General features: G+C 41.7%; 1 protein-coding gene across 1 annotated transcript in view; it reads right to left on the bottom strand.

Moving 5' to 3' along the window:
- Positions 1–258: 258 nt before the first annotated feature.
- LOC139666530 (uro-adherence factor A-like) overlaps positions 259–26,721 on the bottom strand; it is a gene marked incomplete at its 3' end in the record, with an annotated part of 57,827 nt that continues 31,364 nt past the window's right edge. The window contains exons 9-12 of the mRNA XM_071545793.1: positions 22,714–26,124; positions 17,203–17,279; positions 4,894–4,969; positions 259–371 (exon numbers count right to left, since the gene is read on the bottom strand). Coding sequence (XP_071401894.1) covers positions 259–371; positions 4,894–4,969; positions 17,203–17,279; positions 22,714–26,124 — 3,677 coding nt within the window. The remainder of the gene's footprint in view (positions 372–4,893; positions 4,970–17,202; positions 17,280–22,713; positions 26,125–26,721) is intronic.

Genomic DNA, 26,721 nt, shown 5'->3' with positions numbered 1-26,721 from the left:
CTTAAAAAAAAAAAAAAAAAATCTGATGTGAAAAAGTTCCAGCTGCTGCCTTGACGTGAAATCCATCTGAAAGAGGTGTAAGCGCATATGACCGCAGATTATGAGTTTATGGAATAAGTTAGATATTTTTAGGTGGGAAATACACACAGCCTTGGCTTGTGAGTGGGACTTGGAGATAGAAGGAGCAAAAGCCTGGATGAAATGTGGGTATTCTGTGTGTGTGTGTGTGTGTGTGTGTGTGTGTGTGTGTGTCCATACCTTTTTAAAGACAGCGTCATCCAGGCCGTGGCCGACCACGGTGTCTCTCTGCAACACACACACCGACACGCACTCCTCCTCCTCCCTCTCTGGATGGATGGCCGGATGGAGGGCTGGAAAAAAGACGGAAGCGGGGGGGGGGGGGGGGGGGGACAGATGGGGAGGGGAGAGAGAGAGAGAGAAAAACGGGAGGGGAAATTTGAGCAAGCGATCAAAGCAAGTGGAGTGGTAGGGTGTGGGTGGGGTAATGTGAAAAATATTGACCTGTACACCTGGCATTGTATCTGTTGTTTGCCTATGCTTTTCACCAATAAGAACTATTCTGAAGAAAAAAAAAAAAAAAGAGATATCAGGATTTGTTGTCCTGCCTTCAGAAGAAGCCAAAAAAAAAAAAAAAAAAAAAGCGATCAAAGCAAGAAAAGCGCATGATTTTTTTATTTATTTATTTTTTTTTAACCTTTATCTATCCACTATGGTTTTGCTGATTAAGTGGTAGACGCAACACCTTATTCTTAAAGAGATTACGCTATGAAGCTGCTGTGCAAGAAGGGTTGCAACGCCGGTTGCAATCCACCAAGACAGGAAGCTGACCTCATATCACCCAGACCACATAAAAACAGCCTGCGTGTGTGTGTGTGTGTGTGTGTGTGTGTCAGTGGGCCCACTGAAAGTGATCTCATCTGTTATGGCTGGCGATGGCAGGAAGGATGTTAGTTCACAGCAATGATGTTGACGGTTTCATTTAAATTGTGTGAGCTAAAGCTAAATAATGAACTCAAGGGACTTAATTTTAGTATAATATGATTAGTCTGGGTTTCACTGGAGAGTTTTAGTGTGCCATGATGGTCTAAATGCTGTTTCAGAGGCTGAATAAAACACTCAGTACTTTTTGAATATTTTTTGATATTGAACATCAGCTATCAGCAGTGGTGGAAGAAGTACTCTGATCCTTTACTTAAGTAAAAGTACCAATACAGCAATGTAAAAATACTCCATTACAAGTAAAAGTCCTGCATGAAAAATCCTACTTAAGTAAAAGTACATTATTAGAGTACATTATTACAGTATTAGCAGCAAAATGTAGTTAAAGTATTAAAGTAAAAGTAGTGGTTTGGTCCCTCTGACTGATATTTTATTATATATGACATCATTAGATTATTAATACTGAAGCATCAGTGTGTAAGCAGCATGTTACTGTTGTAGCTGCTGGAGGTGGAGCTAGTTTGAACTACTTTATATACAGTTAGCTAGTTTAGTCCAGTGGTTCCCAACCTAGGGGTCGGGCCCCTCCGAAGGGTCACCGGATAAATCTGAGGGGTCGTGAGATAATTAATGGGAGAGGAAAGAAGAAAAAACAAAGTTCTGATACACAAATCTGTTTTCAGTTTTTGGACTTTTTTCTCTAATCTTTGATTTTTGCTGAAATATTGGATCATTTGAACATTTATTGAAATGAAACCATGTGAGGTTTAGAGGGAAAAATCACTATTTGGTGGAGCTGTTAACAACTCATAGACATCTGAAATGTGACCCGACTACACACTGCTTTCTGTAAGACGTCAAAAGCCAAAAAGGTTGGAAACCACTGGTTTCATCTTTAACAATGTGTTGTATTTTAAAAGCTTGTTATATTATCTATTGTGTCAAATCTCCATCTGAAAAGTAACTAAAGCTGTCAAATAAATGTAGTGGAGTAGAAAGTACAATATTTCCCTCTGAAATGTAGTGGAGTGGAAGTATAAAGTAGCATCAAATGGGGATACTCAAGTAAAGTACAAGTATCTCAAAATTGTACTTAAGTACAGTACTTGAGTAAATGTACTTAGTTACTTTCCACCACTGGCTATCAGTGACTTCAGTCTGTGGGACACAAGGACTATGAAATCAATTAAGTCTAGGTTGCAATAAGCATGTATGTGTAATAGGAAGATGAAGGAGGAGAAAACATGGTCCCATCCAGTCAGAATTAAGGGCATAATCAGCAATGTAGTGAGGGAAAAAAACACCTAAACCCTTGTCCAAATAGTTCATTTACCCAGATTGGATGGTATAAATGTATCATACACATTATCAGACTAATGTTAAGTTATTAGCAGGATCTTTTCAAGGCAAACATAAATCAAAACTGCTGTAGTTGTGAATTAGAACGGGCGTTTTTATGTTTAAACTGGTGGTTGTACTTTTGTGGTGTTTAGCAACCATCCTGTTAAGTGTGTGTCAATCCCTGTCGGCGAGCTTCGACTTGCCACTCGGCGTATGTTGTCATATTTTTTCCCCCAGACGGTTCCCCCTTTGACGCATTCATAACTTTGCAGATTTTGTAACCGACACCCCTGCGATCCCTTGGCCTCTTTAGAACTCTTAGTTGCCACGTGTAGCGGTTGAAAAGTCCTGTAAACCTATAAAATATTCACATACATAGCTGTTACTTCAAAGTTAAAAGTTCATTTTCATGTGGCGTTTTTTCCATTCTTGTGTCCGCCCCTGTAGTTTCCATGGTTTGTTTTCGCTCACTTCGGTGCCAGATGGGCGGGGTCGGCCGCATGGGACAATACAATGAGAGGCAAAAAGTTGACACAATCACAGCATATGTATATGGAAGTTAATGTAGCGTGATATGGTAAACCCCGCCCACCTGGCAATCCAAACAGGTCTAAAAAGAAAGAAACAAAGAAACAAAGAAAAAAAAAAAAAAAAAAAAAAAAAAAAAAAAATTATTTGCAACTATTTGGCCAGAATTGCGTACTGATGGTCAGAAATGGAAATGTGGCTGCTTATTAATGCTTAATAAGCATCAACTTAAATTAACTAACCCTTAACTTAGTGACCCTTATTGTAAAGTGTTACCCAATAATTCTCACTAATGACACAGTCCTCTGAAAGCCTCCATGCCCATGAACCAAACAGAAGCCTGTGTATTATAACTGTATTATACAACAGACCGTGCATTATACACCAGATATCAATGTAGAAATGTTTTTTTTTTTTTTGTTGTTGAAGAGACACAAACACACAAAGAGTGGAGAACAAATTCTGGCAGGGCGATGAGAGGCGATGACATCATCTCGTCTGAGCCGATGTCACAGAGACGTTTAATGTCATCACCGTCTGTTCCTGTTCGTCTGTGTGTGTGTGTGTGTGTGTGTGTGTGTGTGTGTGTGTGTGTGTGTGTGTGTGTGTGTGTGTGTGTGTTGCAGGGTTGAGGCATTCCATCTTAATTTCCTCCTAATTCGAACTAATGTAATTCCTGCAGCTCCACTTGCAGGCCTTTCCCCTCTGTCTACAATCATATTAGACCGGGATGACACACCCACCGGTTTCTAATCCACAACAGGGAAGTGTGTTCTTATATTATATTATATTATATTATATATATATATTATATTATCGAATATCGCGATATTTTGCGAACGTCGCGATATTTCCCACGATATCAAATATCACAAATGTACAAGCTTTTAAACTTATAAACCTACTAGTGGTAGGATAGTAAAAAAAAAAAAAAAAAAATCATACTTGAAGTGAAAAAAGTGTCTTTTTAATTCAATCCTTTTTCCATAATCAGCCCTGTTTTTCGATGGTATCGAATATCGCGATATTTCGTGAACGTCGCGATATTTCCCGCAATATCAAATATCACAATTGTACAAGCTTTTAAACTTATAAACCTATAATCTAGTAGTGGTAGGATAGCAAAAAAAACAAAAATAATCATACTTGAAGTGAAAAATGTGTCATTTTAATTCAAGTGGGTTCCCTTTTTCCATAATCAGCCTGTTTTTCTGGAAACAGAAATAGTTTCCTCCAATGATTGAATAGCAAGGTCAAATTTCTAGGCTGTTAAGAATAATAATAATAATTATTATTATTATAGCCTAGAAATTTTATGTAATTTGGAAGAAATAAAATAACCCCCCCCCCCCCCCCCTCCAAAAAACAAAAACAAAAACAAAAAAAAACGGGAACCCCCCTGCGATAATATCCTAAATCGCGATATTTTGGCAGGACAGTATCGCAATATTAATTTTTGGATATCGCCCAAGCCTAAACCTGACTGATTGTGGGCATCTATCCAGTGAAAATTTTTTTGCTGCTTTGATATTGCCTTTCATAGCATTACATCTTTTTTCCCCCCCTAGTTATTAATTCGTTTTAGTAGGCTAAAACACAAATATGATAAGAAATAGTTTTTCTCTTTCTCAAACATAAGAACAAAGTGCAGCAAGACTGGTGCTTTCTTCCGAGTACTAATGCATTCACTCATTAAAAATAACGACTACAGTGCATATTTTCTGAGATCCGATAATGATGAAAACATAAATCAGTTTAAACAAATGATTTTACAGGGTCGTTAAAATTGCATACCCCCTCCTAGAATAGAAGTCCCTCTGATCTTTCCCTCCTTCTCCCATTCAATGAGAGAAATTAATTTTTTTTTTTGTGTCCTGCCAGTTTTTTTGAAAGTCGGTGCAACTGCCATCTTATCATCAACAGTATCAACTTATTAGAGGTACTGATCTACTCTACAATAAATATGTAATCAATCAAACTGCATCATATCCGTCATATCAGAGGTGGATGATTCTGACAGGACCAGATCATCGCCCATATGGAGTTTCATGGTCTTAGTCTTACCTGTACATGGTGTTACTGTTGTGTTGGCTTCAGGGCAAGGCTGGAGAGGGTAGAAGGTGTCCCTTTCCCTCTGGATCTAACAAAGAGAGGAAGAAGAAGAAGAAGAAGAAGAAGAAGAAGGATAATGGATTGTTAATGGATGAAAACTCTCTTAATCCAGTCCTAAATTGCGCACAAAGCTTTCTTTACAATATCAAATATGAGATTAGAACTTGTTTGTAGATATTGTTTTCATTTAAAGGAATAGTTCACCCAAGAATGAAAATTCTGTCCTCATCTCCTCCCCCTCATGCCAGTTGAAACACAGGTGAAGTTTGTCCATATAACACACAGGGAGGTTGCCAGCACAACTCCATAGCAGCCTTCTCCAAAACAACTGAAATCAGTGGGGACCAGTTCTTCAGAGTTCCAAAAAGACCTACAGTATATTTACACCATCATTTAGTGCAAATCTTAACTACAGCTGATTGATTTGCAACAAATAATGGTGTATAGGTCTTTCTATTCACAGTGTGATTGTTTGGCTGTTTTTGTTTTGGAACTCTAAAGAACAGGTCCCCATTGACTTCAGTTGTTTTGGAGAAGGCTGCTACCAAGTTGTGCTGGCAGCCTCCCTGTGTGTTATATGGACTAACACATTTCACCTGTGTTTCATTTGGCATGAGGGGGAGGAGATGATGACAGAATTTTCAGTTTTGGGTGAACTATTCCTTTAATGCCCTGTAGATTCCATGAAAAGAATAGATCAACCAATATATAGAACCGTTTTTTTGTTGAGTGCACCCAGTGTCACACCATCACACCCACTTGTTAGTCAGCTGGACATGTGACTGCAGTGTGTATGTGTGCGTCTTTATGTTTACGTCATGTTTGAACTCGTAGCATGAGCATATCAAGATGTATGCAAGTAATCAAGACACACACACACACACACACACACACACACACACACACACACACAGAGGTCACAAGCAGATCATTGTTCCACCCCTGCAGCTACACACAGCCAGTCCAGTGTAATGTCAAAGAAATGTAGGAGGGGGGGTTCTCTAGGAGACTTCTGTGTTATACACACACACACACACACACACACACAGAGAGAGAGACAAAAGGAGAGAACATCTCATTGGCTGTGTTACCACACCACAGGCAGACAGCCACATACACACACAGAGCAAAAATCCACATTTCTTAACTTTTTCGTCTTTTCGTCCGTACTTTTAACATTTTATCTATTCTGTTCATTTTACGAATTTTTTGTCTCTCCACCAGATATTTGAAACCACACGGGGACCAAAATCTGCATTTGCTCAAAAACCAACTAGTCAAAAGTGCTGATCAATTCCTATATATGAACTAAACGCAAGCTGGCTCTTTAGCTTCGGGCTAGGGATACCCACTGGTTTGAATGAGGAACGCTAACAACGCTAACAAACTGTTCTTCAGGCCAAACTGAGCCGATGCACACTGCCTGGCAAAAGTCTGGGGACACCTGCTTGAATGTACTATGTTCATTCTCTTCAAGCCATTCTGATCTAAAGGCTTCTGCTTTAAAATGCTTGAAATGTGTTTCTTAGACAAATATAAATAGTGAAGTTGATCCTATGTATGAATTTCTTTCCAAAGCCTTTGCCTTTCCATCAAGGCAAAGGGCGGCTACTTTAAAGAATCTAAAATATAAGATAGTTTTTGATTTTTTTTTTTACACTTTTTTTGGTCGCTGCATAATTCCATTTGTGTTATTTCATAGTTTTGATGCCTTTACTGTTATTCTAAAATGTGGGAAATAGTAAAAATAAAGAAAAATGCAAACATTTATGCAAAATATAACGAATGAGAAAATACACGGTGTGTGAATTTACAGTATATTTACATAAGTGTATATGTGTGGGTTTTTTTTTTACTTTGATCACTGCCTTCTTGTCACTCCCTTTTGAGAAAATTCTGGAGTTCTTTGGTGTGGTGCAACTGAGGGTAGTGTACTACACACACACACACACACACACGCATGCACAGAGGGGGGGTCAGCCGAGCACTGGGAAAATGTTTTTGCATGGTCGCCTTGATGCTTTGATGCTGCTGAGAGTGAGAAGACGCAGCCTTTTAAAAAATAAGATAAACCACCATGTTTCAATGATTTGAGGCTTGATTTTAAATTATAGTCAAGATCCCAAGGTGTCCAAAGATGCCACATATGTCATGCTGAATTACAGGGACATGTATATAAAATGATGCACAAACATCTAGATTTTTTTTTTTTCCATTTGATGTGATGGTGCAGCCAGACAAAAAAAACATGGCGCTTTGGGTTTGAATATCTCACTCAGTATAAGCAGCTATAGCTTCAATGGAGCAGATACAGAACATGTATGTGACATTGTCATACAGTATGTTTTTTTTTAAAGACAGAATTTAAGGGGAAACTCAGGGTGCAAGTTTGTTCTTTTTTTTCAGTGCAAATAAAGTGAGAGAGAGAGAGAGAGAGAGAGAGAGAGAGAGAGAGAGAGAGAGAGAGAGAGAGCTCCTCCTCCCCCCATCATCATCATCTGTACAATAACTGATTTGTATATAATGTGTGTATAATGTATGTAATGTGTAATAACTCATGTATATAATGTAACCTGTTACACCAACAACTCTATTTATTCCAGCATCTTTGCACTCTGCACCATTGCACTATTGTCCTAGTGTTGTTTACATATATACATATATATATGTCCTTTTTTATATATATGCATATTTGTACATAGTAGTTAAATGTTTTGTTTTTAGCGATATATTTATTCTGTGTAAGTACATTGAGAGCAACAAAAAAAACAGAGTCAAATTCCTTGTATGTGTACATACTTGGCCGATAAAGCTGATTCTGGTTCAGAGAGAGAGAGAGAGAGAGAGAGAGAGAGAGTTGGTGAGAGGCTGCTCTGCTTGGATTTCATCTGAGATCCCCTCACTGTATTGTTTCTGTGCGTTAGGCGGCCCGAACGCAAACAGGTTTAAATAAAGCAAAGACATTTGGAAAGCAAGTCCAAACGCCCCAGATCAAGCTAGGAGCGTTCCCACTACTTCCAAAACAAACCGTGGAATCTACCGTGATGTGTGTGACGCAACGTGTCGGGATTTTTAAAAGTCACCCCACCGGTCTGTTGCGTAATTCCTGTAGGCCGGGCCTATCGGAATGACCTCACATCTAGTCGTCTTGATCATTAATCACCGACGCCAATGACGCCTTTGTCCACTCGTCTCAATGGAACCGTTGTCCCGGCCCCATTTTTCTCCGCTCTGTCTATTATCAACATCCTGCAGAGAAGTCGGGATTGGCGCAAAAAAAAAAAAAGGCAGACTGCTCCGGCACGTGGGAGACAACGGGCCTCATTTATCAACCTGCTCCCGTGCTGCTTGGGACAGTGCGGTCTATCAACCTTGTGGACATGAGCTGAAACACTCTCATCTTTCATTTTGGGCTCGCTTGTTGAAGACCTTGTTGTGACTCTATAGTAGGGCTGAACGATTTTGAGAAAACATCCAATTGCGATTATTTTGACTGATATTGCAATTGCGATATGATTCGCGATATTAGAGGGAATGAAAATTTTTACGTCGTTATTCTCATTTTCATTGAAAAACGTATTAAAATGATTATGGTGAGGTTTTTGCGGGGATCTGTACCAAACAAAGATGTTTTCTTAAGTCTGTAGGATATGATGTGTAGGCCAGGACATCTCTGCAGCACCACAATATTTCATTTAAACAAATATTGTGCCTCCTGCGATTTGAAACAGTAATAATGATTTTAAAAAAATCGCTCACTAAAGGAGTGGAGGCCTGGTTTTAGAACAGGACCTGATGTTTATTGTCTCTGAGTTTAACCATGACTTTATCTTCCACTGATAACCTTTAATCTGAACCTTAGGCCAGTGGTTCTCAAAGGTCTGGGAACCCCCGGGTCTTTGTAGTCCCCAGCAAAATGAGAAATAAATATCAAATAATAAGAAATGCAAAATCAGGAGATCATACTCCAAGCAGAGCATGAATTCATTCATAGATTATAGAAAAGTATTAAAGTATTAATGTCAGTGATAGCATTAAGTAATAAAGTTATAAAACATAATTATAGCGGTGTTATTATGGACATGTACAACTGATCCTATAAGAAGACAGGGTATTTTTGACAGGTGGAAAGATGATATGGACCAAATATTTAGGTAGATTATTCCAATCAGAGGGAGCTTTAAACATAAAGGCTTAGCTTAGCTACTTGTGGCAGCTCTAAAGCTAAATGCTAAGTAATCTGATCTAAACGATGTGCAGGCAGTTTTGTGTAGGAGATTGGTATATATATATATATATATATATATATATATATTTTAATTTATGAATCTATAGGCCATATAATAAAAAAACAAAAAACACAAAAACAGCTTTTTATTACAAAGGTCTTCTTGCTTTGGATAATGCTAGTGGCCTTCTATCATGAAACATAGTGTATGCTAAAGTGTTAGCATGGAGCACTGGAGCCAATGATCTACCGGGGACCTATAGATGATTTTGGTGTGTATGTTGTCATCAATTAACAGCTAAGTTGACCAGCCAGACAATAACCAAAGGTTCCTTTAAGTGTTGTCTCCTTTTGATTAGCCCATGAGCTCTGTTGTGTGTTAATCTACACAGTGAGAACCAGCAAGTGATACAGAGGTCCACTTAGCTGCCATGCAAGGTGATAAGGATGTTGATTTCTGTCTGGTGGTCATGGGACAAATTTGCAGACCTGATGTTCTTCAAGGAGGGTTCCTGAAGAGTTCTTTGGTTATGGTGATTGTTCTATAGACCCATAATGACTCAAAGAAGCATCTGATTTGTTAAAAAAAAAAAAAAAAAAAAAGGTGGTTTCTACAGTATGAAAAAGGGTTCTACTACGGGTTCTGCCTTGAGAACTGTTTCTATTACTATATTGAACACACATTGCCTTTTCCTCAAATGTGGAGCACAGGATTGGACCCTGATTACATGTACGCTGACAGTGATTCCTGGTCGATACATGTCCACATCATGACAGTTCAATGGCAGTGAACGGAGAAAGAAAACAAACACAATTCTCCAATCGTCTCTCGCGGAGCAACCAGAGCAACAGATAACAGAGAATCACTGATTTTGGGGTTATATCATGGCCAAGAAGCTACGCAACCCAAGGTACTACCAAAGTTCAACACCACTTTAAACAGAATCATTGCAGTCAGATGAAAACCCCTTGCCTGATATCAGACAGAATTGTCAACTCGTTACACTCCATTTCCATCTTCAGTCTGACATTGCCTCCACTCTAACCGATTTCCGCGGGGGAGGGGGATTCGATTTTCCCTAACCAATCACTAGAGACCAACGTATCCAATGCCAGACAACTGATGATCAGTCAACTCGGTGGAGTGGGTGGATTCAAAGGTCTGGACCCAGGCAAGAAAACCCCTGAAAAAGTCTCAAAAGGTGAACTTGTCAAGCAATAATCAGCCACTAACTTAAACTTCAGACTGACCATGTACTATTTATGGAACATATACAATGGTCTTCACAGGCCAGAAACAATATATCGGTGGTACTAGGACATCACAAGTATAAAATGAGTTGTCCACACCCTCAAATCTACTGTCAGACATGAAGTGACCTCAAATGACACGTCTTCCACGGTCTTCTGAGAGCAGGAATAAACACTAGGAAGACGTCCTCCAGATGCAGGGAGGATATGAGCAGCGTGGGAACACCAGTCACCAACCATATGCTGCTGCATTTTGGTGTGGCCAGTGAGTCTGTCTCCTCTACCAGCAACTTTGGCCAGCAACTAACCATCATGTGGAGGTTTGTTTCAATTCCCTTCAGATGGTAAATAGTACATATTTACTGCCCTGGAAAAGAGATATCTACCATTTGAAAAGTTAAGCAAGATCCCTCGTAAAAAAAAAAAAAAAAAGTCTGGCATGAATGTAAAACTCACTGGGGAATATTATCGAATATATTAGATATGTCGATGTTGCTTATATGACTGCAGCATTTTTGAGAAAGCAATGATTTGCAATTTTGAAATGATCATCAATGAATCAGGTAATTGTTTTTCTCCAATAAGAGTAAGTAACATTTTGTATTTTCTTTTGTAATGGAAGCCTTCATATTTGTTATAGAGTACACATATTTACAATAGACCCATGTCTTGTAGGACAGTGGTTCTCATCGTGGGGTCTGGGGACCACCAGGGTTCTTTAAGGGGGTTCCAGGGGGTCCCCAGCAAATAGATGAATTGTTAAACTTCACCATTATTTCATTTACAAGAAGTTAACACAATTAGAGAATGTAGAAGAATGACTGTTTTGATCATAGTTTCACTGTTATCTCTTTACCAATACAGATAGTCATGGGATTCTGGACAAAATCATATCTAACAATACAAATATTCTCAGATTTGAATCCAAGAGACAAAATCTCATCAAATGACTGGCTCTAATGTGGACTAAATTAGGGGTCCTTGATATGAAAAAGGTTGAGAATCACTGTTGTAGGACATCATCATCACATCTGACCTATGAAACTGTAGATAAAGGGATTCCCTGCATATCAAAACCCTAGCTCCTACAAGCAATCACATTCCAAAAGGACTGGGAGAGTAGGCCTAAGTCTTTTTGGTGCTGTTGATTCATGAATACTGTAATACAACCTTCACAACATGGGGCAGAAGAACAAGACTGTCAGCTGTTGACTGTGGGTTTTTATTGGCCTCCATGTTGTACCACATTAAAACACATAAAGACAAAATAACTTTAGCTCGCCGTCCCGATCCTTAGGCCAGTTATTCTCAACCTTTTTCATATCAAGGACCCTAATTTAGTCCACATTAGAGCCACGGACCCCTACTTGATGAGATTTTGTCTCTTGGACCCAAATCTGAGAATATCTTTTATTGCTAGATATGATTTTGTCCAGAATTCCATGACTGTCTCTATTGTAGGTAGAGAGATAACAGTGCACCTATGATCAAAATAGTAATTCTTCTACATTCTCTAATGGTTTTAACTTCTTGTAAATGAAATGGTGAAGTTTAACAATTCATCAGTTTGCTGGGGACCCCCTGAAACCCCCTCAAGGACCCCTGGTGGTCCTCGGACCCCTCGCTGAGAACCACTGTCTTAGGCTTTAACAAGAACCAACTTACAGTCTCTGTCCCAATATTTGAGCTTCAAAAGACCGACTTTAGCTCTTTGTAACAATACTTAGGCTTGAAAAAGACCGACTTTAGCTCTCTGTCCCAGTACTTGGGCTTTAAAAGACCAACTTTGGCTCTCTGTAGCAATACTTAAGCTTTAAAAGGCCAACTTTAACCAGCTGTCCCAATAGTTAGGCTTTAAAAAGACCAACTTTGGCTCTCTGGAACAATACTTAGGCTTTAAAAAGAGCAATATTAGCTTGCTGTCACATATAAACGGCCTCGGATTCAACATGTACTCTCATGAATATTGTTTTGTACCGTCTCGAAACACGCACGGACACACCTACCTTAATTAACACCACATCCACTGGCCTCTCTCCCTTGGCACAGAGGCTGTACCTTCGCTTGTGTCTCTCGTACATGCTGGCGGTTTTGCGGGCTGTCAAGACGCGAGAGTCATTCCAACTGTCGGGCGTGGATCGGCGTGCAAAGACCTGGACCACTCCGCAGGTTCAAATCTCAGACGATACCGAACCGTTCCGCCTCGCTCTACTTTCCTCTCTTGACTGCAACACAGTCTGAAGAGCGAATAAAGTCAATGGAGGAGGGTGGAGTGCCCAGTAAAAAAAAAAAAACGGTTCGACTCACAGTGTCCAAAAGTGAGGGGAAAAAAATTGCAACGATAAAACAACTGAAAAGCCAAGCTAAAGTATATTAAGGTGAACTAAAGCTCTAGTACACAACCAGCATCTTAGTACTGGTAAGAGAGACAAAAAAAATAAAAAACCGTTACAAATACATGGTTAATTTAAACCAAAATGAACGAATAGCACTGTTTTCCCTTTTCGCAATCGTAATAAAGAGAAACTACAGAACAAGAGGGAAAATGTTCGGTAAACTTAACTAACTTAAATCCACTGTCTTAGCACTGGCAATACAGATTAAAAAAACCAAACCAAAATGAAAACCAAACTGCCCATTGTCCAATGTGTAATCCAGTAACGTCTCCATAGCTTGTGTTCCCTTCTCACAGCAGTTTAGGTCGGAAAATGAGACTCTCTGCCCACATCTGTTCATAACACCGGCCCCTCCCTCCATCCCTCCTTCCCACTCTCTCTTCCTTTTTCCCCTTCAGTTCCTCCATTCCGCTCTCTCTCTCTCTCTCTCTCTCTCTCTCGCTCTCTCACACTCCACCCATCACATTTGTCCTTCACGTTAAAACAAAATTCCCCTCTCATCCTTCTGCTACCTCGCTCGCGAGCGCTCTAACAATGTCGCTCTGTCCACTGAGTGCCTCTCCACTTCTGAAAGACAGTGTGAGAGAGAGAGAGAGAGAGAGAGAGAGAGCGAGAGAGAAGACTTACTTTTATCTCCTAGAAAAGAATAAAGAAGTGAAAGGATCGGTCTGTCGAATGGGTTAAAGAGAGATTCAGGCTACTGTGTTTTAGGAGGGGAGAGAGAATGGATCAAGTTGAGAGAGGGAGAGAGAGAGAGAGAGAGAGAGAGAGAGAGAGCGCATTGAGGTTGGTATGATTATAGTAGGAGGCTTGCATGCTTCATTTATAATCTACTCTTACTGTGTGATCAAAGCAAATTCAACCTTTTAAATTCTATTTGGCTGTGGTGCATTTTATTTCCCTCTCATCTCTTCTGTTCTATATTCTGCTCCATTTTAACCTATTGCAATAATTTGTCCGAGTTTTTATAATTGTGACATTTTCTTATGACTGATATAACACAACAGCCAGTTCATGAAAGCTTTTACATTTGCTGTTCCGAACACCCGCTGTCAGGTAGGTTTTTTTCCCAGGAAGAAATCCTCTGGCAGACAAAGAAGTGATGTATTTTACATTTCTGGATTGTTCGGAATAAACGGAAGTAAACGCAAACTTCAGCGGAAAACCCAAGGAGAAGGACATCACAGCACTGGACATAGCGTTTGACTCGCGAGCGATCTCCGGGAAAGCGCGGCGCGGAAACACCACAGTAATGACAGCTTAGCACCGAAGATGGAGACTGAATAAAGATCAACAACAACAACAAAAAAGACACCGCAGCAATGACAGCTTAGCTCTAAATCTGGAGACACAATAAAAGAAAAATTGCCACTATAACTACTACAAAAGATCCTAAGTCAAAATTCAAAGTAAAGAAAAAACACAGAAATAACACTTTACAATAAGGGTACATTGATTAAGGGTTAACAGTTAACTAATGTGTCTGGTAATCATTTACTAATGGTGTTCATGTTAACTAAGGTATTAATTTATACATTATTTAAGTCATCTTTATAAACTATTAAATAATGTATAAATTAATACCTTAGTTAACATGAACACCATTAGTAAATTACAAATTAGTTAACTGTTAATTAAGGGTTAGTTAATGCTTATTAAGCATTAACTAACCCTTATTAAGCATTAACTAACCCTTAACTTAGTGACCCTTATTGTAAAGTGTTACCGTTTTTATTATTATTGTTTTTATATCAGAATACGGCTTTCAGTGGAGAGTTTTTGTGTCTAAATGCTGTTTCAGAGGCTTTTCCACCCTGACAAGAATGCAATCCCTTGGGAAACACTGGCTACTGGATTTTTGGCAACTTTTGGGCATGAAATTGGTCAGATTTAAATATACTGAATATTGGTACAAACAATATCGGCAATTGGCAGCTTCAGTATAGTAATACTGGTATCGGCCTTCAAAGACCCACATTGGTTGAACCCTATCAGCAAGGCAGCCCTGTATATATAGAACACAGAGTGTATGTAGATGCTGTTTTTCTAGTAGTGGCTGAGGGTTTTGGTCCACAAAAGTTGTTTTTAGTCCATAAGAGCGTGAAGTGTTGTTACTCACTAACTGGAACAGAGCAGTAACTTGCAGCCAATAAGTGGAAACAACCGACTCCATCTGTAACCAATCAGCCGCACACAAACACAGCTGTCACCATGGCAACGGCTGTACACCGTCCAGTTCGTGACGCAGAGAGAGGGATTCCAGCAGAGATTGAGAGAGAGAGGGAGAGAGAGAGAGGGAGAGAGGGAGGGAGAGAGCGCAAGAGAGAGACAGACATCTGGAAGTAGTTATACCTGAACTAAACACAAGGTGGAAGCAAAGGACAGCATCAACTACATTGATATCAACAACCTGTGTGTGGGTGTGTGTGTGTGTGTGTGTGTGTGTGTACAGACACAATTATCTAGTCACCGACCAGTGATCTGTGATCTATAATAACTGCCAGATAATGCAATAATTTGTCAAAATGTAATAAAATGTCCCTGGGTTGAAAATAAAATAAATTCACAGAGATAATGTCAAAGTTCTAAGAGTCAAAGTTCTAACAGGTTTTATTGCAATATTTGTAATTTATAGTCGTATATTGTAATAATATATGTAATACTGTATGTTGCAATGTAATAATTGGTTAATGTAATAGACTAGTAAAAGACTGAAGATGTCTTATTATCGGGGAATTTATTAGGCTTACATTAGCAGGTTTTATTTGTTTATCAATTTTTATTACATCTTCATCCCAATTAAAGGGCCACTTTATTACATTTTGACAAATTTTATATTATCATGAACATTTTTACAAACTTGCTTTTTACAAACTGAATTTGCTTTTTTATTCTTGTATTATGTGCTTTCTTTAATACTAGCTTTTTGAGATTTTTAATGAAGTGCATTACAAATCAAATTTATGGTCATTTGTATTAAAGACTGAACTAGGCCCTCACAGTGCTTCTGTCATCTCTGCTGCATTTTCCTGTTTATTTATACCTCCATCTCTCCTCCTCTTCCTTCCTACCCCTCTCTGTCTCTCTCACATGACATCACCCGGCGCAGGAAAACAAGACACGGTGAGGTAATCATGTCCAAACTCCACACACACACACATATACAGACACACACACACACACACACAGAGAGTAAAGGCCCAGGCATGAACATTCCCATATCTCTTATTGTGACCCCAGGCCGGTCCCAATGTCCAGGAGGCCGACTACTGCGTCATTTGGATCAGTGACCTTAGCCTGGCCGGGCCAAAAGGCGTGGGGAAGCAGTGTGGATGCGAGTATAGCTGGGCATATTCCATGTTCATATCATCTCAAAGAACAAGCTTATACCCAACAATCTTACAATTTACAATTTTAGGCTTTCAGCTCACACTCTTATCCGGAGTGATTTACAATTAGAGAGCAGGCAGGAGATCAGAGTCTTGCTCCAGCAGGACACATGGCTGCTGATAGATAAAACCAATGCTTTAAAGAAGACTGTAATGTATAGGGCTATGTCAAACTAGAGCAAGCTATCACTACATTTAACCCAGATTACTAGTAAGATCAGTTTTAAAAAGAAATGAAGAACAGCAATCATTCAGAAAGAAATCAGTTTGATATTGTGTACGTGAAGGTTGATTATATTTGTGGTGCTAACTTAGGTAAAGCTTAGTAGTATTAGTCAGTTATACTGTATATACACTCATATATACCTAGTTTACTTCTATTCTATTATTTGCTTTAACCATTTACTGTTGAGGTGACATTATGAATGTGAGAGAACTATCTTTTTTCCTCTTATTTTTATTTCATCTTGTTTTGTTGATATTGTGGATTGTCCATTATGTGATGTTTGAATGTCTTGTCTTGTCTTTTGCGTGGACCCCAGGAAGAATAGTTGCTACTGCGGTAATAACTAATGGGGATCCTAAATAAAACAATAAAACAATAGACACCCAGTTCCTGAGTGGCTTCAACTTGGGATGTTCCAGTGATGGGAAGGTCGCTCTAAGCTCTAGGCCAGTGATTCTCAACCTTTTCCATATCAAGGATCCCTAATTTAGTTCACGTTAAAGCCAAAGTGGTCCCTGGACTCCACGTTGAGAACCAGTGCTCTAGGCCACTCTGATGCCCTATATGCATTTAAGTATTTAATATTAGTATTTTAAGTTTTTTTTTTTTTTTTCAAATCGGGGGGGACAGAAACACATCATGAATAGGTTTGCCTTGAGTTTATGAACTGTGATGCGCTCAATCGATTCTACTAGGCAGTAGCCAGGAGTCCAAGACAAATTTCTCTCAACCTTAGCTCAGTTCAGCTATGCCGAGTTGCTCTAAACTCACCTCCAGAGTGTCCGTGCTGTCCGAGTCGGTCTTGGGCTGTCGAGGCTGTTCTCTCGCTGCTGGGAAAGTCTCTGGCTCTGAGGAGAAGACAAAGAAGATCAGTTCAGCACACAATCCTATAGAACCAGTGATTCTCAACCTTTTTCATATCAAGGACCCCTAATTTAGTCCACATTAGAGCCACGGACCCCCATTTGATGAGATTTTGTCTCTCAGACCGAAATCTGAGAATGTTTTAATTGTTAGATATGATTTTGTCCAGAATTCCATGACTATCTGTGTTGTAGGTGGAGAGACAACAGAGAAACTATGATCAAAACAGTCATTCTTCTACATTCTCTCATCGTGTCAACTTCTTGTAAATGAAACAGTGGTGACTTTTAACAATTTATCAATTCGCTGGGGACCCCATGGAACCCCCTCAAGGACCCCTGGTGGTCCCCGGACCTCACGTTGAGAACCTGTGCTACAGAAGACAAGGTGTCCCCCATTAAGTCTCCGTCTGGGCCGACAAGTAACAAATACATCACCTTCATTTTTAGTCATTTTACATTCATATTTTAGGGATTTTTCTAACGGTCTTATCCAGAGTGACTTAGAATGACCATAAGATGAGAAAAACATAAGCTTCAATTCCTTAATCAGCAAAAACTGGCAACCAATTTATGGAGTGCAATGTAACAGGCTTTACAATATTCCTCTGATCATATACTGATAATGTAAGAGTGAATGCTCTCAATAAAAGTGAACTAGAATTTATAACCTCCTCCTCTCCTCTCCTCCTCTCGTCTCTCCTCTCCTTGTCTCCTCTCCTCCTCTCTCCTCTCCTTGTCTCCTCTCTTCCTCTCCTTGTCTCCTCTCCTCCTCTCTCCTCTCCTTGTCTCCTCTACCCTCCTCTCTCCTCTCCTTGTCTCCTCTCCTCTCCCCTCCCCTCCTCTCCTTGTCTCCTCCTCTCCTCCCCCCTCCTCTCTCCTCTCCTCGTCTCCTCTACCCTCCTCTCTCCTCTCCTTGTCTCCTCTCCTCTCCCCTCCCCTCCTCTCCCTGTCTCCTCTCCTCTCCCCTCCTCTCTCCTCTCCTTGTCTCCTCTCCTCTCCTCTCTCCTCTCCTTGTCTCCTCTCCTCTCCTTGTCTCCTCCTCTCCTCCCCCCTCCTCTCCCCTCCTCTCTCCTCCTCTCCTTGTCTCCTCTCCTCTCCTCCCCTCTCCTCTCCCCTCCCCTCTCCTCTCCTCGTCTCCTCTCCTCCATGGTGGGACACACAAACACACAAACCGCTCTCCAATTATAGTAGTGGGATAACTCTCAATTTCAGCTCCTGAACAACAGTAATAGCCGATTATATAAACTGTGTGGAAAAAGAAAAAGCTCACACTCACATACTCGCAAATACAAGATTGTAATAAGAAATAACACGTTTCACTTGGGTTTTCCTCTCTTACCTAATGTGCGTATTCATATATATATGAAACAAGGGAACAGAACATCTTTCAAAATGTAAAAGTGATATTGTCGGCTTCACGGTCACACTGATGAATTACCTTTACCAACTGAATGAGACATCTCCGGACACGTTTTCTGTGCCATTTGGAATTGAATGGGCGTGAATGAGCGTGAGAGGTTTGGCAAAACTGATTTCAAACCATCTTTAACCATTGCGCCTGCATGTGAAAACAGTCAGAATTCACATTAAAAGGGATAGAAAATGTATAAATGCGCAAAAAACTCTTTTAGAGTTTTAGAAAAAAATATTTTTATGAAAACATTGCTATGTGCTGTTTCAATTTACAAACCATAACCCGCCTTTAAGCCCACAGGTGGCAAGCATCTAACTAGCACTAGCACTAGTTTTCACTTGTTTGAAGCTGTAATTTATTAGAATTTGACTCTTTGAGCCTTCCGAGGAAGACTCTACTCTACTGATGATGAGTCCTTGGGCTCTGATGAGTCAGAGGATGAGCAGGTCTTCTGGTGGAAATCATTAGGGCGTGGAGTGGAAAGCTTCTCTGTGACCCAGAGGTCTGGCCAAGAACATGCTGGTGCATCACCATATCCAGTGGCCAATAAGAAAGGGCAAGGCATACCCAGTACCCTCCAAGTAACAGGCAGACACTTGCAAGGGTGGAGTGCATTGCCATAATTGGTTGCATAATACAAACCAACCCAGAGGTTATCTACTTTAGTCTAGAACAGTGGTTCTCAACCTGGGGTCCGGGGACCACCAGGGGTCCTTGAGGGGGTTCCAGGTGGTCCCCAGCAAATTGATGAATTGTTAAACTTCAGCATTATTTCATTTACAAGAAGTTAACACAATTAGGGAATGTAGAAGAATGACTGTTTTGATCATAGTTTCACTGTTATCATGGAATTCTGGACAAAATCATATCTAACAATAAAAATATTCTCAGATTTGGGTCAGAGAGACAAAATCTTATCAAATGGGGGTCCGTGGCCCTAATGTGGACTAAATTAGGGGTCCTTGATATGAAAAAGGTTGAGAATCACTGGTCTAGAATTTGGCCCATTTAACAATTCATGCAGAGCATTTACTCATTACTGGTTTGTATGGCCAGGTGAGAACAATGCCATTTGAACTTTGGTGGCACCAAATGAAGCCACCTGAAAACGTGTTCTCTTCCAAGAGAACTGTGGTATGGTTTGTTTTGCTTTCAAGCCCTGGTTCGCTTGTATTTGGGCAGTGTGAACCTAAATGAACCAAATACAAAAATGCAACAAAGTCAACTTTTCCACTATGGCTCAGACCAAAGAAAACAAACTGTTGAGTGTATGATGGGAGAGAACTGGACACGTTTGTCTGGGAAGTGAACCAGATTTATCATTTTCCCCTCACACAAAGTAATAATGTATAAATTTAATATAATCTTATGTAAGAGAACACAACAATCTGAAAGAACAGGTTACACACATCTACTTGGCAACCCTGCCTGGCAATCTATTAAGCAAACCATCAAACTGTCAAAATCCCATTTCCCATGTTTCCTTGTTTGTGAAAGACAGGTAATAGACAAAGTATAATTTATATCATTATCACCTTGGAAATGGACAAACAGAAAATTTTCATTTCAACTAGTGACTATTACAAAGTCGATAGGCTAGTAGAGAGGCATACCGATACCAATTTTACAGAAATTATACCAATGGCTGGAAACATTTTATAGTGCATCAAAGCACATGCCGTTAAAGGAATAGTTCACCCAAAAATGAATATTCTGTCATCATCTACTCACCCTCATGCCAGTTGAAACACAGGTGAAGTTTGTCCATATAACACACAGGGAGGCTGCAGCACAACTCCATAGCAGCCTTCTCCAAAACAACTGAAGTCAGTGGGGACCAGTTCTTCAGAGTTCCAAAAAGACCTACAGTATATTTACACCATCATTTAGTGCAAATCTGAACTACAGCTGATTGATTTGCAACAAATAATGGTGTATAGGTCTTTCTATTCACAGTGTGATTGTTTGGCTGTTTTTGTTTTGGAACTCTAAAGAACAGGTCCCCATTGACTTCAGTTGTTTTGGAGAAGGCTGCTACCAAGTTGTGCTGGCAACCTCCCTGTGTGTTATATGGACTAACAAATTTCACCTGTGTTTCATTTGGCATGAGGGTGAGGAGATGATGACAGAATTTTCATTTTTGGGTGAACTATTCCTTTAAAGTACGGATATCAGGACGGCTTCATTTGCCAATCTGATTACGGGTACATCAGGGACGGATTGGCGCTGACCCTGATACTACAAATAGTGCAGTGCACCTCTAGTAAACAAATCGTTTAAGAGACTGGAGGCAGGAAAACTCATTGGGAAGCTTTATGCACACACAGAAATGCAACATACATTGGATATCACCAGAGGTGTGACCAAGTCAACTCTGCTCGAGTCCCAAGTCAGTCTCAAGTCTTGAGGCACAAATCTCAAGTCGAGTCCCAAGTCTAAATGTAGATTCAAGTCAAGTCCATGTCATTAATGTCAAGTCTCAAGTCTAAATGTAGAACAGCAAGTCAAGTCAGAACAAATCAAGAGTCCAGTATCAATGTAATATCTTAAAGAAAACTAAATATCTAGGACTTTTCAATGCAATGTGGTTTTAACAGGATAAAAACTTGGTAAGAGCATCATGACTTTGATTTCTAGAATCAGTTTCAACTTCAGTAAATTCAATCATTCCATACAAATTCAGAAAACAGAATTTAAATTCAGTCGTCTGCTGGAACAAATCTCATCACTTTCAATCTGAGTCATTTACACAAACACAAGATCTCAAGTCAAGACTTTAGAAACCTTTTCAAGTCATCAGAGTACAAGTCAGAGTCAAGTCCCAAGCAATTCACACCGAGACTCGTTTTGACTTCTTTGACTCGAGTCACTCTGGATATCACACATATCTCTTTAAGAGTTATCTCTTTTAGTTTAAGTGTTGAATAACAGTAGCTGGTTTATTAAGGATTCCCATTACATAAAGTGAGCACTAAGTATTGAGCATGTCAGGATGGAGGGCGTGGTGGGGCTGCGAGGAGATAGAGGAGGATGTGACAGAAGAGAAAAAGGAAAGAGAGCTGGCAACACACACACACACACACACACACAGCAGTCAGAGTCAATGCGTCATGTCTATTAGAAGATGATGATGTGGCTAGGCATCTGGCACCATTGTCCTGCTATCAATAAAAAAGACAAAATAAGAGGCACACACACACACATATTGTGGTTATTTTCATTCATTTTCTAGTTCATTTACACATTTAATAGTCACACACAGTCTGAGTCGCATTAAAAGTACTGTTAAGTACTGTTAGGAAACACACACCCACACACATTGCTCGTACACCAACACACACTTGCAGAAATACACACAATGGATGACACACACACACACACTCACGTGTAGACTGGACACTCAAACACTCACTCATGCTGACGTATGCACACACACACACACACACACACACACACACACACACACACACACGCACATGCAACAACCATTTCTCAGCCTGCCTCAAGTTTCACTGTCCACTGTAAGTCTTGATGAGGTCATCACGTTGCCTGGATACCGTTCCCCATACAAACAGTGGAGCGGGGATCAACAACTGTCAGACACACACACACACACACACACACACAACGTCCCTACCCTGTTAGCGACATTATTCCGGTGTGTCTCATGGCTTCCCTCTATTCATTCTGAACAACAATGGCGACAAGGCAGCTTAGGCTATCAAAGACTCTTAATTATCAAGGGGGAAATGAAAAAAGCGTTGCAAATATCAGACACAATAGAAACCATACAGAGTCCTGTTATTATTGTCAGTGACCCTGTGTGGACTTTTGTTTTATGGCATTTTGGCTTCATTAGGGGGTACACAGTGGAGAGAGAGAGAGAGAAGAAAGATGGGACAGATTTGGACCCATGATGTCTCGAAAACACAAACGGTCAGAAAACAAAATCAGTACTATTCAGACGCATAGGACAGGATAGTTCATTGGTGAGTCCTTTACCTGTGTGAGATCTGTCCTGTGGGGTGATCGTCTCTCTCCTCGCGTCCTCTCCCCCGATTGGCCTCTTGCTCTCTCTCTCCCTCCATCCATCCACTGTATCCGGAGCGTTCGAGTCTCCCTCCGGGCCTCGGGACGAACCGCCCTCGTTATCCGTAGGGACGGGGTTGACGACTACCGGTCTCCGAAGGGTCATCTCCGGGGACGGCCGGGATCCGCTGCTTTCGAGACTCCGCGATCCTAGATTTGAACGCGCCGTAGGGGGCGAGTCGCGGGGAGTCCCGTAAAGAGGCGGCACAGAGGGAACAGAGGGATCGGCATGAGCCCTCTCGACCCGGCCGTCTGGGTGCGGGTCACCTTTGGACTCCGTAGCCTGAGAGTCTGAGTTTGGCACGTCAGTGACACCTTCCTCACCGCTCTCTCTTCCCTCTGCCTTACATTCCGAGTCTAGAACGTCCTGCGCACATGTCTGACCCCCTACCTCCTCACCCGGAGCACCCGTTACAGACACTGAAGAGTGATTGTCATCCGTTTCAATCTCTCGAAAATATGAATCTACCGGGTGTCCGTCGCCCTCTCCTGTCTCGCTCTCTTCCTCGCAAACAGGCCGACCTTCGGAGAAAAAGCCGGGACCGGTACGCTCTCCGAGTCCGGGATTCTCCTTGGAGCGAGAGCGGGGTACGTCAGAGGCCGCTGGACGCTGTCCCGTGTCTATAACGGGGCAGGGGAGTCGGCTATCTTGACACGGCTGGATCTCTGTCTGCGTGCGGCCTTGGCCGTCTACCTGGGTCGCGACTATGTCGTCTGCTTCTGGTAACGGTTCTGTGTTGGCCCGCGCTAGTTGGATTCCCTCCTCGCGAAGCTGTGTCATACATATGGCGTCTGACAAGTCGAGGTTAGCCTGCTCTTTGCTACTTGGCTGTGCTGTGTGTCGGTTTTCTCTCTCTGATGGCGGTTTGTCTACTACAGCGTCTGATTCTATTGACGATTCTTTGCTAGTAAACTGTTTAGACTCAATGTGCGAATGTTCTGCGGGTGGGTTTTCTGTCTCAGCTGGTACTTCGGTGTCCAGTTCAGTCGTGACTCTATGTGACTCAACTAATAGTTCACGATTAGCATGGTGTTCTCTGATCAGTGTAGATTTTTGAGTATATGAATCTTCTGTAAGCTGGTTTACGGTCTCAGTTGGTACCTCGGTGTCTTGCTCTTGCTCTTTGCTAGTGGACTGTGTGTTTGCTAGCCGTTGGCTCAGTTCTATGTTGGCAATGGCCGATGCTATGGCTACAGTTACAACTGCTACCGCTGTGGCTGCTAGCTCTTCAGTGTAGCTCTGCCCTTCCTCTGCGTCCGCGAGGGGAAACTCCTCACATCCATCCTCCTCGCTACGTCTAAGCACTCCCCTCCTCTCCTCCTTCTCTATGTGTTTCTCTCGTTTCTCCCCGCTCCCGATCTCTTCTTCCCCCTCTTTTTCTCCACTCCCCCTCTCCCAGCTCTCAGGATTTGCGGCCACCGGCTCTTCGCTATGCCTGTATTGCCTCTCCTCCGTTTTCTTAGCGTCTCCCTTTTCCTCTTCACCCTCTCTCGACTCCTTTTGCTTTTCCTCGCCGCTCCTCTCCTCGGCCCGCTGTTCTCCAAGGAACTCCGAGGCCAAACAGTGTTCTAAATATTCCCTCGCAGTTGTCTCGGCGCTTCCTTCCTGTATTTGAAGTGGTGACACATCCGCTGTACCTTCAAAAAGCAGACTGCTAGCTTCCAAAAGGTCTGTAAGTCCCGTAGCTTCTGCTGGTTGTACAGATCCCATAGACTCCAAACAGTCCATAGGTTGTACTGGGTTGGTAGAGTCCATAGATTCTACAAGTTGTGCATTCTGTTCAGGAAATTCCAGAACACCCGAATCCTCTGTGGATTTGGTAGGATCCAAATGTTTGAGAGGTTCCTTTCCTTTAGAAAGTTCCTTTAGATCGTTAGATTCCACCAGACCAGTCAGGTCCACTGACGCTATAGCTTCAACAGCAACAGTAAAATCCTCATTTTCTAATAATTCGGTAGACTCCATATTGTCCACTGTTGTTCCGAGATGGACAGGTTGGACCAGCCCCTCTGATTCCACAAGTTCTGTCGGGTCTGACAGCTCCTTTGTTTCTAAAAGTTGCAAAGCTGTAACTTCAGTAATTTCCGTTTCTCTGATGTCCGTTTGACTAAGTTCTGATGCGATGCCACTAGAATCCAGGTTTGTAAGGTCACCATCAGGTCCATGAGAATCCATGCTTATGTCCTCTGATAACTCCTTTGTTTCTAACGGCTGTAAAGCTGTAAGTTCTGGAATTTCTGTTCTCCCGAGGTCTGTTTGACTCAGTTCTGGAGCGGTATCACCGGAATTTGGGCTTGTAACGTCACGGCCAGTTCCGTGAGAGTCCCTGCCCTCGCCCTCTGTCTGGCTGGGCAGACGCATGGTGCCCCCGTCAGCTTCCTTTCCCCAGACCGGCTCAGAAGCACTAGGAGCCTGGACGTCAGCCCTTCCTGTTTCAGCCTCGGCTTCTCCCTGCGTGTCCGACTGTCTTTCTGTTTCTGACTGCGTGTTTCGCTCTGCCACTGTCTCCCTTTGCGGCTGTGTCTCTATCTGGTTCTGGGACTCCGTGCTGGAGCTAGAGCTGAGCTTGACCTCCGCGCCCCCCCTCTTCCCCCTCTTTTTCCTCCTCTTCTTCCTGCCCTTCTCTCCTTTCTCTTCACTGCCTCGCCTCTCGTCCTCTCTCTCTTCGGCCTCTGCTCTTTCGCCGCTCTCTCCGCGGTTAGACTTCTCTCTGTTAACAAACTCCTCTCCACCTCCCTCCACTGCTCCCTCCTTCCACCCCTCCCCTACTTCCTCCTCCTGCTGTGATCTATGTACTTCCCGTCTTTGTGCACCAGGCCCACGTGACGGCAGTGGCTGTATTCCAACGGAATGGGGCTGACTAAGAGCTGATGACAGTTGACAAAAACTAAGACCCTGCTCTAACAGCTGTGGAGGACTAAGACCAGAAGCTGGCGGCGAGCTCAGAACACGTTCTTTATGCTCTCTCATTCCCTGCTCCAGCTGTCCATTTTTTGTCTCATCTGCTGTGTCATAGTCATACCAAACTGTCTGCGAGACTTGCTCCTTTACCCCCGAGTCTATTCTGGCTCCCTCATTTGGACTCTGGTCTGCCTTTTCATCCCGATACCACACTGTGTTAGGGACTATTTCCGACCCGTGCGGGGCCAGTCCGATTCCAGTTCCGAGCCAGCCTCTCTGGGGTTTCCCCTCCAAGCCCGGGGACTTGGGGCTGCCCCTGTGGCCAAGCTGAGGGCTCTGGTCCCTGGAGTCAGGTTGTCCAGGCTCCCCTGGGCAAGGCAGGCTGTCCTGGGGGTCCTGGGATTGTTCCTGGCCCATGGTTGCTGAAAGAAGAGGGAGGATATGATTAAATTAAGTTTGTAGTCCACAGAAGAAAGTCATTTTTTTATATACAGCACTGTGCAAACGTCTTAGGCATATGTCAAAGATATCCATAAAGCGAAGATGCTTTCAAAACTAATGAAATGAGACGTTTCTGAATATCAAAAATGTACAATAAACAGCAGTCTACTGACACACTAAAGACTTCTAAGAAATGTATATAAAAAATTTAGGGTGCCTAAGACTTTTGCACACTACTGTATTTTTATTTCTATTTTGTATTTTGTTCTATTTGAATTACTGCCTGTTGTATTTGGTGTAATGTACAGCTTGAGTGCCGTTAACCACCAAAGTGAAACAGAAATGGGAAAGTGAACCAAAGCTAATGCTTTTCACCAGTGTGATATGGATATATCACACGTGATTATGAAGCAATACAACTGACTAACATTCTGAGTCATTATTGGCCTCCATATTAAAACATATTACTGCAGTAACACCAGCAAAAAAGACAGTGTTGCACAGTGTCCTTGTACTTAGTTTTTTGACTAGAACTGCCCAATTAATTGAAAACATACTGATTACTGATATTGATTTCA

Source organism: Centroberyx affinis, unplaced genomic scaffold (genome assembly GCF_046629955.1).
Source record: "Centroberyx affinis isolate AG114_WGS23_722 - 3 ecotype Tasmania unplaced genomic scaffold, CSIRO-AGI_Caff_v1 ptg005051l_1, whole genome shotgun sequence".
Lineage (NCBI taxonomy): Eukaryota > Metazoa > Chordata > Actinopteri > Beryciformes > Berycidae > Centroberyx > Centroberyx affinis.
Note: the sequence above shows the minus strand (reverse complement) of the source record. Positions and strands in the feature narration are given on the sequence as shown.